The sequence below is a fragment of the Sorex araneus genome, chromosome 2 (assembly GCF_027595985.1).
Source record: "Sorex araneus isolate mSorAra2 chromosome 2, mSorAra2.pri, whole genome shotgun sequence".
In the NCBI taxonomy this organism is placed as follows: Eukaryota; Metazoa; Chordata; class Mammalia; order Eulipotyphla; family Soricidae; genus Sorex; species Sorex araneus.
The window spans coordinates 60,092,326-60,106,001 of NC_073303.1; the positions used below are offsets into that span (position 1 = coordinate 60,092,326).

At 38.7% G+C, this 13,676-nt stretch overlaps 1 protein-coding gene across 1 annotated transcript in view; it reads right to left on the bottom strand.

Moving 5' to 3' along the window:
- Positions 1 to 13,676, bottom strand: part of SLC26A7 (solute carrier family 26 member 7) — a 148,499-nt gene that overhangs the window by 114,438 nt on the left and 20,385 nt on the right. Inside the window, exon 2 of the mRNA XM_004602350.2 lies at positions 4,904 to 5,124. Within this exon, the coding sequence (XP_004602407.2) occupies positions 4,904 to 5,096 (193 nt within the window). The 5' untranslated portion in view covers positions 5,097 to 5,124. The remainder of the gene's footprint in view (positions 1 to 4,903; positions 5,125 to 13,676) is intronic.

The window sequence follows — 13,676 nt, forward strand, 5'->3', positions numbered from 1 at the left end:
GATTCACTAATTAAAATAAATAAATAATAATTTTTTAAAAATAAACAATTGATTATAATTAAAAAAAACTTTTTCATGAGAAACTAAGCACATGGATTTTTTTTTTGTTCCTTTTATTGTTCTTGGGGTTTTTTTTGCAGGGGGAGGGGGCAACACACAGTGATGTTCAGGGCTAACTTTTAATCTCTGCATTCAGGAGACCATGGATGTTACCAGAGTTTAAACCTGAACCCACCACATGCAAGGCAGGTACTTTATTGTACTATCTAGATTAAAATTAATACTGGGACATAGGAAACGTATCTTCTACCTTATTTGTCTCATGTGTTGCAAGTTTATAGTCAGAAGAGTGAAAAACATTGAAAAATCTCAAATATGCATTTTTTTGTATTTTCACTATTATTTTGAAAGATTCTTAAAATTATTTTCCTTCTAAGCTGCTAACATGCAATAATGCACACATTTTGCATGCAGGAGCCCAAGTTTCAATTTGCAGCATCATACGGCCATGCAAGCACTGTCAGGAGTGACCCCAGAACACAGAGCTGGGAGTAGCCCTACGCGCCATGGGATATGGCATAAGAAACAAAAGAGAATTAAAAGAAAACCAACTTCCATGAACCACACCATATACAAATCAGTAAGATTAACTTGTATTCGTCTTCAGAACAGACAGACCAATGCAGAAAGATCTGTACAAAACTATTGTAGAGAAATTTGTTAAGGCCTAATCAAGAAGATATGAAAAAAGTACAAAAGAAGAGGGAGAGAAGAAAGTGTACCAGGAAATTGGGAGGCAGTCCCAGAGGAGGGATCTCTTTGAGTGGACCTTTGTTTCAAGAACCCCAGATTGTTAAGTGGTCTAGCAAGTAATTATGAGAAATTAAATGTTATCCTTGAGGAAGAAGTCTTAAACGTTTTTCAAAAGGGAAAATGGGAATATGTGCTTTCCCACCATTCTCGCTGCAGTCTGGAGGAGACAGAGTGAGGAATGAAGACACACACTGGTTATTTCACCAGTGCAGACCGGGGACCAAGGCAGCAGAGGGCACATGAAACCAGACCACTTGATGGTGACGGTGTTGGGAGTATACAAGCAACAGAACCTCCTGCTGTCAGGCAGTGGGCGGGACAGAGTATCTCTGGGGATTCTCTGTTAGGGGTAATGGGGCATCATCTTCTGAGCAACACTGCCAAAGTTCAAGTCCTTACTCTTCCACTCATGTGCCGTGTGATGTAAGCAATGTGCCTTTCATATTCTCTTTGGAACTCAGTTTCACGTCAAGTGTTCTCACAACGGTATTGACGTTTGCGCCTAGAAAGTACAGTTCATCATCATTATTAGGATGATTCTGGTGAGGATGGCGGTGCCACACAGGTTATAGGATTAATTTTTGATTTTAGAAGAATATCTTGCTTTTGACATGCGTTTGGAAAGATCCCCACTTTAGAAGAGGAACTTGAATGTGACATCCCTTGGGGAAATCTTCTGCATAGTTGAGTACTTAGAGGATGGGTTTAGGAGAAAGGTTCAAAAGCACAATTACGGAGGTGAGTCTCTTACATTTGGGTCGGAGAGATAGTACAAGGGGTAAAGAGTTTGCCAAGAAAGCAGCTGAGCTGAGTTTGGTCCCTGGATTCCATATGGTTCCCCAAAACCTCTTGGAAGGAGTTCTGAGTGCAGAATCAGGAGTAAGCCCTGAGAACCACCACGTGTGGCCCCCAAACAAACAAAAATAAAAGGGCCTCTTACACAGAAAAGGCAGCCTGCCTGAGACAGTTTTGGAGGAAAGGCCAGTCAGTGTCTGAGTCCTCAGGACACTGATGTTCAGTGAATAAACGTAGGAAGCAAAATGGCAAAGATTCGTGAGAAAGCCAGAGGTACAGCAGGAGGAAACCAAATAATCAAGGTCCAAAAATTAAGGGAGAATGCTATAGATGAGTCAAGTATGATATTACATAATAAGCCCAATATTGAATGATTGGGAAATCTTTAATGAAGCAATTGAAAATACCTTCTTAATATTGCAGCACTGCAGCACTGTTGTCCCGTTGTTCATTGATTTGCTCGAGTGGGCACCAGTAACATCTCCATTGTGAGACTTGTTGTTACTGTTTTTAGCATATCGAATATGCCACGGGGAGCTTGCCAGGCTCTGCTGTGCAGGCGGGATACTCTCGGTAGCTTGTCAGGCTCTCCGAGAGAGAAGGAGGAATCAAACCCGGGTCAGCCGCATGGAAGGCAAATGCCCTACCCGCTGTGCTTAATATTGAATATATATAAAATATTCAAATGTCAGTTTTCATTCTTTTTTAATTTTAAATGCATTTCAAGAAAGAGAAGATAAAATCAACTCTTAGATTAAACTCTATAATTTTCCATGTGCAGAGGTCAAAAAAATAGTGATTTCAACAATTCAATGCAATTTAAATATTTGAGAAATGGAAGAGCTTTGAAGTTTCCTAGATGGAAAACAGCTATTTGTTTCTATCATCTGTGCAGTAATCAAAGAACAAAATATCCCCTTTGTTCTTCTAAATTTTTCTAAAGAAATTGAGATGATCATGATAATAATATTGCGTTCACACAAATAGAAGGCATCCACTGCCTCCCCTGGTCTACATGTTACTATAGTTATTTTCTTTGTCCCTTAGTCTTTGAGTTTAAAACCTTCAGGGATGAACCAAAATGCAGAGGAAGGATATCCATATCTTTGCAAATAAATGCCCTCTGTTACTAGTATAAGTATTATTTAAAAGCTTAATTAGTTTCACAGTGTAGAATATAAGGTATAAAGGTTAAAAATATTGGTTTTGGAATCCAATCATGACTCTATAACTTATCAGATAAAATTACCTCATAAGGCCCAGAAAAAATTCTTTTGCTGTCTCCATTTTCTCATAAGAGATACAGAGAAGAGACTAATATCTCTTGAGCTTTGTTAGACTTGAAGAAGATAATGTACAGAATGGTTTAGCATGATGACCTTTACAACCTATAACATTTTTCTTTTCACCTCTGTACCATGAGTCAGTATGTTAATATGTGAGTGAACTGTTGGAAAAGAATAGGCACTTATAGAAGATTAGTCTTTTCAAGGACCAATAAAAAAAAAACCTTTAACTTCTCTCTAGCACATAGCTTTTCAGTTACTGGTGTCCTCCCAAGAGAATGAGCCAACTTCTCAGATTCTCCAAGACACCAGGCAGAGAGGTGCTGTCTCTCTCATCAGCAGGGTTGGGGTGCTGGCATTTTGTTTATAACCAGCGATGTACATGACTCATAATCCTTCAATATACATTGAAAGACTGAAAGAAAGTGCTTCAAATCCTATACCGGAATTAAGGCTACACAGTGAACTGCAAAATGCACAAAAATGATCTCATGAGTGGTGTATCCCTCTGATCATCTTCATCGTAGTCCCAAACTTTCTTATTAGCCTGATACCTTCAAAAGATCAAATTATTTTTAATGCTATCTTTTAAGTTTTTTTTTTATCTTTAACTAAAGCAAGAATTAGGGCCTGGACTGTGGCCAAGTGGCACAGCACATGCCTTGATGTAGGAGGCCCCGGGTTTAATCCCTAGAACTCAATGTCAACTCACTTCCACAATACTGCCTCAGCACCCAAGATAAAAAAAAAGTCATAAAGCAGCATAAACTCATAAAAGATGTTGAAACTATTTAACCAAAAAAATCTCTTGTAAGTGTATCACGTGTATCACCTACGCTTCAAATTCCATAGTGGTGTTTTATTTTGAACTGAAAATGAAATAAAAATAAAGCAGAAAATTCCCTAGCCTGTTATTGACTTTGCATTTTTACAAAAGATGACTCTACTTTGCTATTGGCAAGATTGTCATTAGAAATGTAAAACAAAGAAATAAGATCCCGAAATATAAAATAGTATAATGTATCTTAAAGTTGCTAGTGCAGATGTTCCTAATCAGACTGAAAACACAAATACACAAGCCAGTTTGTTCCAGCTACAGAATAATTCAATTAAAAAAGTGCTTATAATTTAACAGTACAAATAATAGTTCAAGCCAGGGAGGTAGTGGAATGGCAAGGAAATATAAGCCTACAGAATCTCTGCCAAAGAAAGTGTTTCAAATTCTCAAGATTGAGAAACCAGCCCCTTGCCTTGCTACAGATAGCAAATTATTATCAAAATTAGCCAAAAAAATTAAAATACTCTTAATGAAAGCATCAATACACACATACACGTACTCATATACGTCTGCACCCGAATAAACTAGAAGATTTTTCACCACGAATTTTGTTTAGAATCTGCTCAGGAAAGCTAAAATCAGACTTCTTACTACAATTTTTTCTTACATTTCTTTCTTAAATAAATACAGTATGTTATGTGAGATAGAATTAAATCAGCATGCACAGTAATACATAACCTCTAAGGACACACAGGATTCTCTTTGCAAATAATGATCTTGGCAAAGAGCCTCCTTTATGTTTAGAAAGCTCTTTTCCTTGCTTCCAGCCATTCTCAAGGCTACAACAGGTAATTGTGAGCTGCTAATTAGAGTTACAAACAATGTGTTTGAGCCAGGAGGTATTTTATAGCTCCATTCAGCAAAAGTAGGAAACTATCTCAGCAAGGTCAAGCTATTAAAACTCCCACAAATGACTGGTCTTTTACTCTCCTGTAACATACATTTCAACAATATGTAACGGCATTCAAAACTTAGTTCAAGCCATAAGAGCTAGCAAAAAGGAAAAGAAAGCGTAGGAAAACTTTTATCTAAACAGTGTGCTTTTTTTTCTCCAAAACTAATAAAACATGTATTTCATTTGCCAAATAGTCAATCCTAGGTCACACTATTCTTCCAAGAAAAGAAGACATCTATTCCTCAGAAAACCGGAAAATCAAATGCAGTACATTACCTTGTGTTACCTGTTGAACTGCCAGCATTATCCCAGACACCGTATCTGGAAGCAAGTTTTCTTTCAGATTGTAGTGTGGTGCCCATTCCAAAATAGGTAGCCGCCTTCTACACCACTGCTTAATGTCTTCACAGTGTGGGGTATGGATCTTGCTCCAGAACACGTTTTTCTTTTTCCTTTTTGCCCCTGTCATTTTTCAGATTTCCTCTTGCAGAAGCAAACTTCTTTAGACAAGGAAAAAAAAAAAAGTTGTAGCAGAACACCCCCTTTGAGTGCCAAGCTCCAATTTGTCTGTGGTTTACAATGTCACAGTCATCCAGAAAATAAATCAAAAAGAGAGAGAAAGAGAGAGAAATATTAACAGAAGCATTTCAATATACACAGCCCAGCTTTATGTCTAATTATGATGCAGCTAATTATTCTAGTTGAAAGATATAAATTAAAACCTTGACGTCTTATCGGAGTGAGATGGAGAAATGGCTCCTCTTAATGTAACAGTTTTCTGATCTTGGAAAAGTAATGGGTTCGATGTTAAGTTGTCTAGAGCTCTCTGGCCAGTAATTCCCCTTATATTCACTGTAGTCTTACGTTTTTGGCTCCAGTCCCAAGGGCTAATGAGGTAGTTCTGGGCGTGTGTTGGGAGTGGGCTGGGTTATGCTAATGAACCAGGAAGCGCTCCGCAAGTCCAGTCTCCCCCTCCATACCCTGCAAAAGCAGAGAACTGCTAGAAGGGGCTGCTTTGTAAAATCCAGTCCGAGAAGCTGAACTCCCTTTTTGAGAAGGTTTGTTAGTTTGTTTCTAATGTGCCAGACAAGTGCCAGTACAAGACCCCTAAAAAGACCATCACTAAGCGTTCTGATCTTTTTCATTCCCTGGTAGATGCGATTTTCATTCATACAGAAACACGCAGCCACTGGGAACAGAAAAGTCAGTTCTCATAAACAAACTGAAATTTCATCTCATGCACCCAGAAAACAACAAATACTTGTGGCTTCCGTTCTTGCCCGTCTCTGTGATTGTTCATTCAATTTTCTCGATTTCTCCAAGTTGTATAATTCACACATGACTGCTACCGTAACTGCAATTGCTTGAAGGGTAATGTGCACATTTCATACCGTCATTGAAAATCACCCCCACATTTGCACGCTGCCCTCTTTTTTTTTTTTTCACATGACTTTCCTGGGGGAGGGAAGCAATGGTTCTCATTTTCAAAAAGGATGTTACAGTTTATAGTAAAACAGATAGGACAGGCTGTCGGAGATTTTTATTTTATGATTGTTTCTCCCAGACCCTAAAAAAAAAAAAAGGCCTACATTTATGAGCTGTGCCATTGGAATTAAACCAAAAAGTCAAATATATTAACAAAACTGTAAAGCCAAGAAAAAGAATACCATGCATATAGTTCACTCAGCCTTTAAATGCCTTTTTGTCCAGAGTAGAAATCTGATTTCTGGACGCCTTTAGAATAACAAAGTACTTGGATCCCTTAGCTACTTCCAAGGTCCCCTGCAGTTTCCATTGTTTTAAAGTTAAGGTGATGAGCTACTCTGTCAGCTTTCCAAGATGACATCATCTGCTAACCATCTATTCAAAAGGACCTTTTGAAAAATTCAATGAATCCTAAGTACCTAGTGATAAATGTGCCCTTTATTCATATGTACAGAATAGAATTTGTTCTGCATTATTCCAATTATTTGTTACTAAAATTGAGAATAATCAATAGTATAGGTTTCAGTCTTTAATAGAGACTGATTGTGTGTGTGTGTGTGTGTGTGTGTGTATATGTGTACAAGGCAAGCACCCTACCTACTGTATTATCCTCTGTCCCCTTAAAAACCATGAGAATTAAAAATGCATGTGAAGTTGGTTTTATTAAAGATAAATCCATATGGAACTACATAAATCTGTTAGTGGCAGCAATTGTTTTAATAATACTAGGCCAGAAAGAAAGACAGATTAGTTTGATAAATTAATTTAACTATAAATTCTGTAATTGCTCAATCAAGAAACTCCTAAGAAACACCTGGAGAGATAACACAGTAGGTTATCTTGTACACAGCCAACCCAGATTCTATCCCCTGCACCCCCTATGGTCCTCCAAGTGCACGATAAGTGACCCCTGACTTGCAGAGCCAGGAGTAAGCCCTGAGCACACCCAGGTGTGATCCCAACCCCACTCCCCCCCCCCAAAAAAAGTAAAACACTTATTCCAGTGCTCAGTCTTACTCCTACTTATGATCAACAGAACCCTAAATTGTTCTTTTTGAAGAAACTTATTCACATGTATGAGACAGATTTTCAGAGTACTTTGATCCAAACATACCCAAACATATTCAAGTATTAACTGAAGCTAGCTTAAGATGTACATTTTGTCATTTACAGGACATCTCCGCCTAAATATCCCATCAACAGTCCTACAAATTATCATCATCATCACCATCATCATCATCATCATCATCATTATCCCATTGATGGTCGATTTTCTCAAGCGGTCTCAGTAACGTGTCCATTCGTCCTAGCCCTGAGATTTTAGAAAGCAAACAAATTGTACTAAAATTATCTTTTCAAGGAAAGTGCCTGCCGTTGAGCAGGGGGTGGGGTGGGGGTGGCGGCCAGGAAACTGGGGAATTCATGGTGGAGAATGCTCACTGGTGGAGGGACAGGTGTTCGATCACTGTATGACTGAAACCCAATCATGAAAGCTTTGTAACTAACTGTATCTCACGGTGATTAAATAAAAAGGGGGAAAATTAATAAAAAATAAAATTATCTTTTCTGTCCTGAAACAAGAAAAAAAACTTCTTTGTCAATAATTTAATCAAATCGTTGACATCACTGACACTGATTTTCCTAGCCATCTACAATTTGAAACTTAAATTCATTAGCACAAGCATGAACCCTTCCCTGCTCCCCTACCTTCACAGACTTTCTCCCATTCACACTACTGAATTCAGGCACCAGAGCAATAGTACAGTGGCTAGGAAGGTCGTCTCTTACCCAGCTGATCCAGGTTAATTCTTCACATCCTGAACCCAGCCAGGAGTGATCTTTGAGAGCAGAGCTAGCTCTGCTGGGTGTGAGCTTAAAGTGCACACACACACACACACACACATACACACACACACACACACACCACTATTTAATTCAGCAAGTATTGAACAACCACAATCTTCTAGACTTAGTGTGAAGTGCTGTAGAAGTGTGTGTGTGTGTGTGTGTGTATCTGTGTCTGTGTGTGTTGGAGAAGGCAGAAAGGGTAATAAATAATAGCTTCTATATTCAAGGAGTTATCGTTTACTGAAAGATATCAGAAATGTAGAAAAATGTGTAAGTAACTTATGGGGAAACGGGGTAAATAGACAATGAAGCATATAGCGGTTAAAGGAAATATTGTTGCTTTCTCACTGACACAAAAACGAACAGGCCTCACACTGTCTACACCCTCTGTTCCAGCTGACTTAGTACACATGCTACTACCACAGTCTTTCACTTCCAGTATACCTCTGAATGAATTCTCTTAGTTCCATGATCCCTTTCCTGATCTAAAGATTTCCTCAATACTTATTCTCATTTACTTTTCCCTAGTTTCCTCACCGTTTTGTCTTCTTAACACCCAGCATCTAGTCATCCTTGGGCTAAGGATTATACCCACAGTCATACTCACTGTCTATTGATTCTCTTCCGGGAGACCTTTTTCAAATGCTGTTATAGATAGTCAGACATATATGTGCGATTATTGTGAACAGGGATTATTGACATAACTTCCTTTGACTCTCTCAGTAGGATCAACTAGACAGTTCGCAGACACAGGATCCACTCAGTAAATATTAACATATGAATATCCCAACTAGTGAAATTATCCAAGAATCATTTTGCCTGTCTCAGGCCTGTTTAAAGAAATAAGAAAAGAGACATAGAAAAAGAGTTAGAGATAGTGGGAAAAATAGAGATTTTTATCTTTACTTGCTCAACCTCTTCCCATTCTCATAACTAAGAAAAAAATCTAACTTTTAAAAACACAGTGTAGGATGGAGAGATGGTTTAGCGGGTAGGGCACTTGCCTTGCATACGGCCCACCCAGGTTCAGTCCCTGGCATTCCCTATGGTCCCCTGAGCACAATGAGTAAATCCTGATCATCACCAGGTGTGGCACAAAATCCAATAAATAAATGAAATTAAAAACAAAAGCATGTATCTTCTTACTTACCGTACGATTGGGGGAATGGGGAGAGGGAAAATGTGATAATGGCTGAAGAAGCAAAGGAGGAAAATTAGTGGTGAACAGTCTCTTGGCTGAGGTTTCAGAGAGCTGGAGGATTAACATATGAGCACCTCTGGAACAACTTGACAAATGAGGGAACTGAGCCAAGCGTGAATGAGGAAAGTGTTTTTAAGAAATATAAATTCGATCACATCGAGCGGCTTTCGAGAGGGACTCGTCAAGACTGCAATTCTATTCCTCTGACGTGACTTTTGATTGCGGTGCTGTGCTTCTTTTGAAAGCACTCTCTGAGGAAACGAGGGTGTACATCCAGGTTATGCTTGGAAAAACAGACCATCAACTCCAAGCTCTTATCTACTTCCAATGTATACAGAAGAACATTCCTAATAAAAGGATACTGCAAAAAAGGTCCCAACTGCAGGGGAAAATGAGGCTCAACCCTGCACGGGGATTCATCCTCACAAGAGGGTATATCCACAAAAGCAGGAGCCGCTTTCATTAAGTCTTACCCCAAATGTCTTAGCTTACTTAGAACTCCATGTCCACCCGCAAAGTCCTGACTCTGACCTCTGTTTCAATTCCCCAACGCTGAAATTAACAAGCTTAGGAAAATAGCCCAGTCAATAATCAGGTATGCTAGTTGTTAGAATATTTCTCCCCGTCTATTGAGCCATGCCTTGTCCACACTTTAGTCTGTTTCCTAATCCCTCCAATACATAACAACCCTTCCCTTTCAGCTTCAGGCACTAATTCATTTAGCTTGATGCCAAAAAAGTTTCTTATTTTTTATAGTGTGGTTCATTTGAGAAATGCTGGTGCATTTAAATGTGGGTATATCATAAGTCAATTATAGTCCTGAAGAGTGGAATTAATCTTTCACTTGAGGCAGATCAACCAGTATTGTAAAAAAAGCAAATCCTCTGCTTTCAATCCTGATTGTTAATGTGACTTGCTTTACTCTCTTTGAATTAAATAGTACTTTGCAGCCTATTTCTTCATCATTTTTCTTTCTGTCACTACTATAAATTCTGGGTTTCTTTTGACCTATAATAGGAGTCAAAGGAGACCATTTTAATGAAGTCAAAAAAATGCCTAAGGAAAAGAATCACTTGTATAAACTCAAGCGCATATTTTACAATAAATCAAGGAATTTTCAAGACCTGAAAGAAACAGAAAAAGGGAAAAATGGGCAAGAGAGGGTGGAAGGAATAGAAAAAACCAACGTTCATTGAAGATTAATAAATGCCCTTTACGATTCTTATACAAGTGATAAACACTTAACCATGGGCACAGGTATAGTATAACAAGGATATGTAAATAGTAAAAGGAATCACCTAGAATAGTTCTAGAAATTCACCTTCTAGAAATTGCTTGATGGTGGATCTGTCACTGCTGTTTCAGTCGTCCTGTTTTGGAAACACTAACCCATGCCAAAGGAAGTCTGTGTAAATCGTAAAATTACTATTGTGCTTTCCTTAAGTCTCCTCATTTTCCAGCTACTGTCCTAAGTAACTTCATTTATTCAGTGTGCTTTTAATTTTTTACATTTCGTATCTATTTGTATCTTTATAGTTAAAATGAATGTTGTGTAGGAGTCATAGAGTTAGGCCCTGATCTCTCTCTCTCTCTCTCTCTCTCTCTCTCTCTCTCTCTCTCTCTCTCTCCCTCCCTCTCTCTCTCTCTCTCATTCCTCTCTTTCTCACACTCAGTTCTTGTCCAGAGGGATCATTTTTAACTATTATAGTCATAGTGTTTCTTCTCTATTCTAACCTCTAGACCCCATCTCTTAATCCAGTGTCACAACCACTAGCCTATTCTTAATATTTAGAACCTTTGCACTTAAGCGATTAATATGATGTTTGTGTAGAGTTTTAATCTACCATTTTGCGATTTATGTCATAATTATATCATCAGACTTTGTTTTTACCTTTTTATTTACAACTTTGGGTGTTTATGATGCTATTTTGTTTCCTTTGTTGTTTTATTAATTATAGTTCTTCTAGAGGTACAGACATAGAGGGACTGCACTCATTTGTGGAGTATAAAATAACATCACATGAGGCTGACACCCAAGGGCTAGGGGGATTGCCCCATAGCTGGAAGACTGCTTCATGAGCGGAGGGGAGAAGGCAGATGGGATAGAGAAGGGATCACTAAGAAAATGATGGCTGGAGGAACCAGTTGGGATGGGAGATGCATGCCGAAAGTAAATAATGGACCAAACATGATGACTTCTCAGTGTCTGTGTTGCAAGTTATAATGCCAAAAAGTAGAGAGAGAGTATGAGGAATATTGTCTGCCATGGAGGCAGGGGGAGGGTGGGAAAGGGGGGGTATACCCAGGATATTGGTGCTAGGGAATGTGCACTGGTGGAGGGATGGGTGTTTGATCATTGTGAGATTGTAACCCAATCATGAAAGCTTGTGACTATCTCACGGTGGTTCAATAAAATTTTTTAAAAATAAAGTTTTTAAAAAAAGAAAAAAATTATAGTTCTTCTGTTTTGTTTAGGGGCCATACCTAGTGATGTTCAGGGGTTGCTCCCAGCTTTATACTCAGTAATTACTCCTGGTGGTGCCCAGGGGAGCATGAGGAATGCCAGGGATCAAACCCAGGTCAGTTATGTGTAAGGCAAACACCTTACCTATTGTACTATCTTCCAGACCCCTAACTATAATTCTTATTTGGGGCTTCTGTTTCTAGCGTCTTTAAGGTATTAACATCTATTTCCAAGTTATCACACAGTAATTCGCCTTTAGTCTAAGACCCTTATAGTTGTACATATGTAGCTCCCTTTGCACAATCAATACCAGACATTTATGTCTACAAGTGTTATAAAACCAAAATTCACTAGTACTTCTAGATTCAAAATAATTTATCTTTTGCAGTCCTCTAAATAGTTGTAGTTGTAAATAGCATTTTTTATTTGGACAGAGAGATAGAACAGAAATTAGACGCTTACTTTGCATGCAGCCAACACCTAGATTTAATCTGGTAGCACATATGGTTGCCAAACACTGCCAGAAGTGGTCCTTGAGTGCAGAGCCAGGAGGGGCTCCTTACCACCATCAGTTATAATCCCCCCAATTTGTAAAATCTTTTATTTATCCAGAACCACCATTCTATTGGCTCTGATTTGTCCTTGAAGAGCTCCAGACTTTCGTCTGATATTATTGTGTTTTTAAAAACATTATTTCAAGGACTAGTTTCCTAGGGGAATTATTTCAGGATTTTATTTAAGTTTGGGATAACACTTATCAGTGCTCATGAACTACTCCCAGCTCAGTGCTCAAGTATTGCTCTTAGAAGTTCTCGGGGAAACAAGCTGTGTAGAGACCATACCTGGCCTGTCTGCATGCAAAGATGAAGCCAACTGAACTCTCTTTGACCAGGATCTAAATATTTTTGAAGTGTTCTTTTGTTTCTGTATTCGAGAGCTATTTCCCTCGGATATAGGATTCTAGATTGAAAGCTATTTTGTTGCTGCATGCTGTTTTGTTGTTTTCTTTTTGCTTTAATACTTTAAATATATGATTCCAGCCTTTCACTTTGGAGTGGTCGCCAAATCCTGATTTGGAGAGCACTATTTTATATTTTACCAGAGTGTCTCTTTTCTGCCTCTCTTCTATTTTTTTCTTTGATATTTTATTTAGTATAGAAAAAATGCTAACTGTTGATACAATTCTAGGATTAAGATTGATTAGATAACAAAGTTGCAAAATTAATATCAATAGACCTAGAATTAATATCAATAAATATACAAAATAAATTTATGTAAATATTATTGTCTCTGATTGGTAGATCCTCTGATTGGTAAGGTTGGTAAATCCTTGCCTAAAATTTTATTAAACTTTTCATTGCCTTAGGAGGTGCCCACCACCAGTATGCTAAATAAAATATTTTGTTTAACAAGGATATTGTTCCACTGTCATCCGGCCTTATAATGTTTTCAAAACAGAGATGTAGGGGCTGGAGCAATAGCACAGCGGGTAGGGTGTTTGCCTTGCACGTGGTCGACCCGGGTTCGATTCCCAGCATCCCATATGGTCCCCTGAGCACAGCCAGAGGTGATTCCTGAGTGCAGAGCCAGGAGTAACCCCTGTGCATCATCAGGTGTGACCCCAAAAGCAAAAAAACAAAAGAAAAAAAACAGAGATGCATTGTCATTTTTATTTTATCTTAGAAATTTTTACGACTTTTTGTTTCTCCTCCTCTGTTTTTCCTTTGGGGTAGGGGGGTGAGATAGAATTGGGTCATAACTGGCAGCACTCAGGGGTTACTCCTGACTCTGCCCTCAGGATTTACTCCTGACATGTGCAGGGGATCAAATGGGATGCCAGGGTTGGAACTCGGGTCAACCACGTGCAAGGCAAGCATGTTACCTGCTGTAATTATCACTTCAGCCAATATCATACTTAGTTTGGGGGCTGGAGCAATAGTACAGTATGTAGGGCATTTGCCTTGCACATGGATGACCTAGGTTCGATCTCTGGCATCCCATATTTTTCCTGAGCACTGCCAGGAGTAATCCCTGTGCATCGCCGGGTGTGG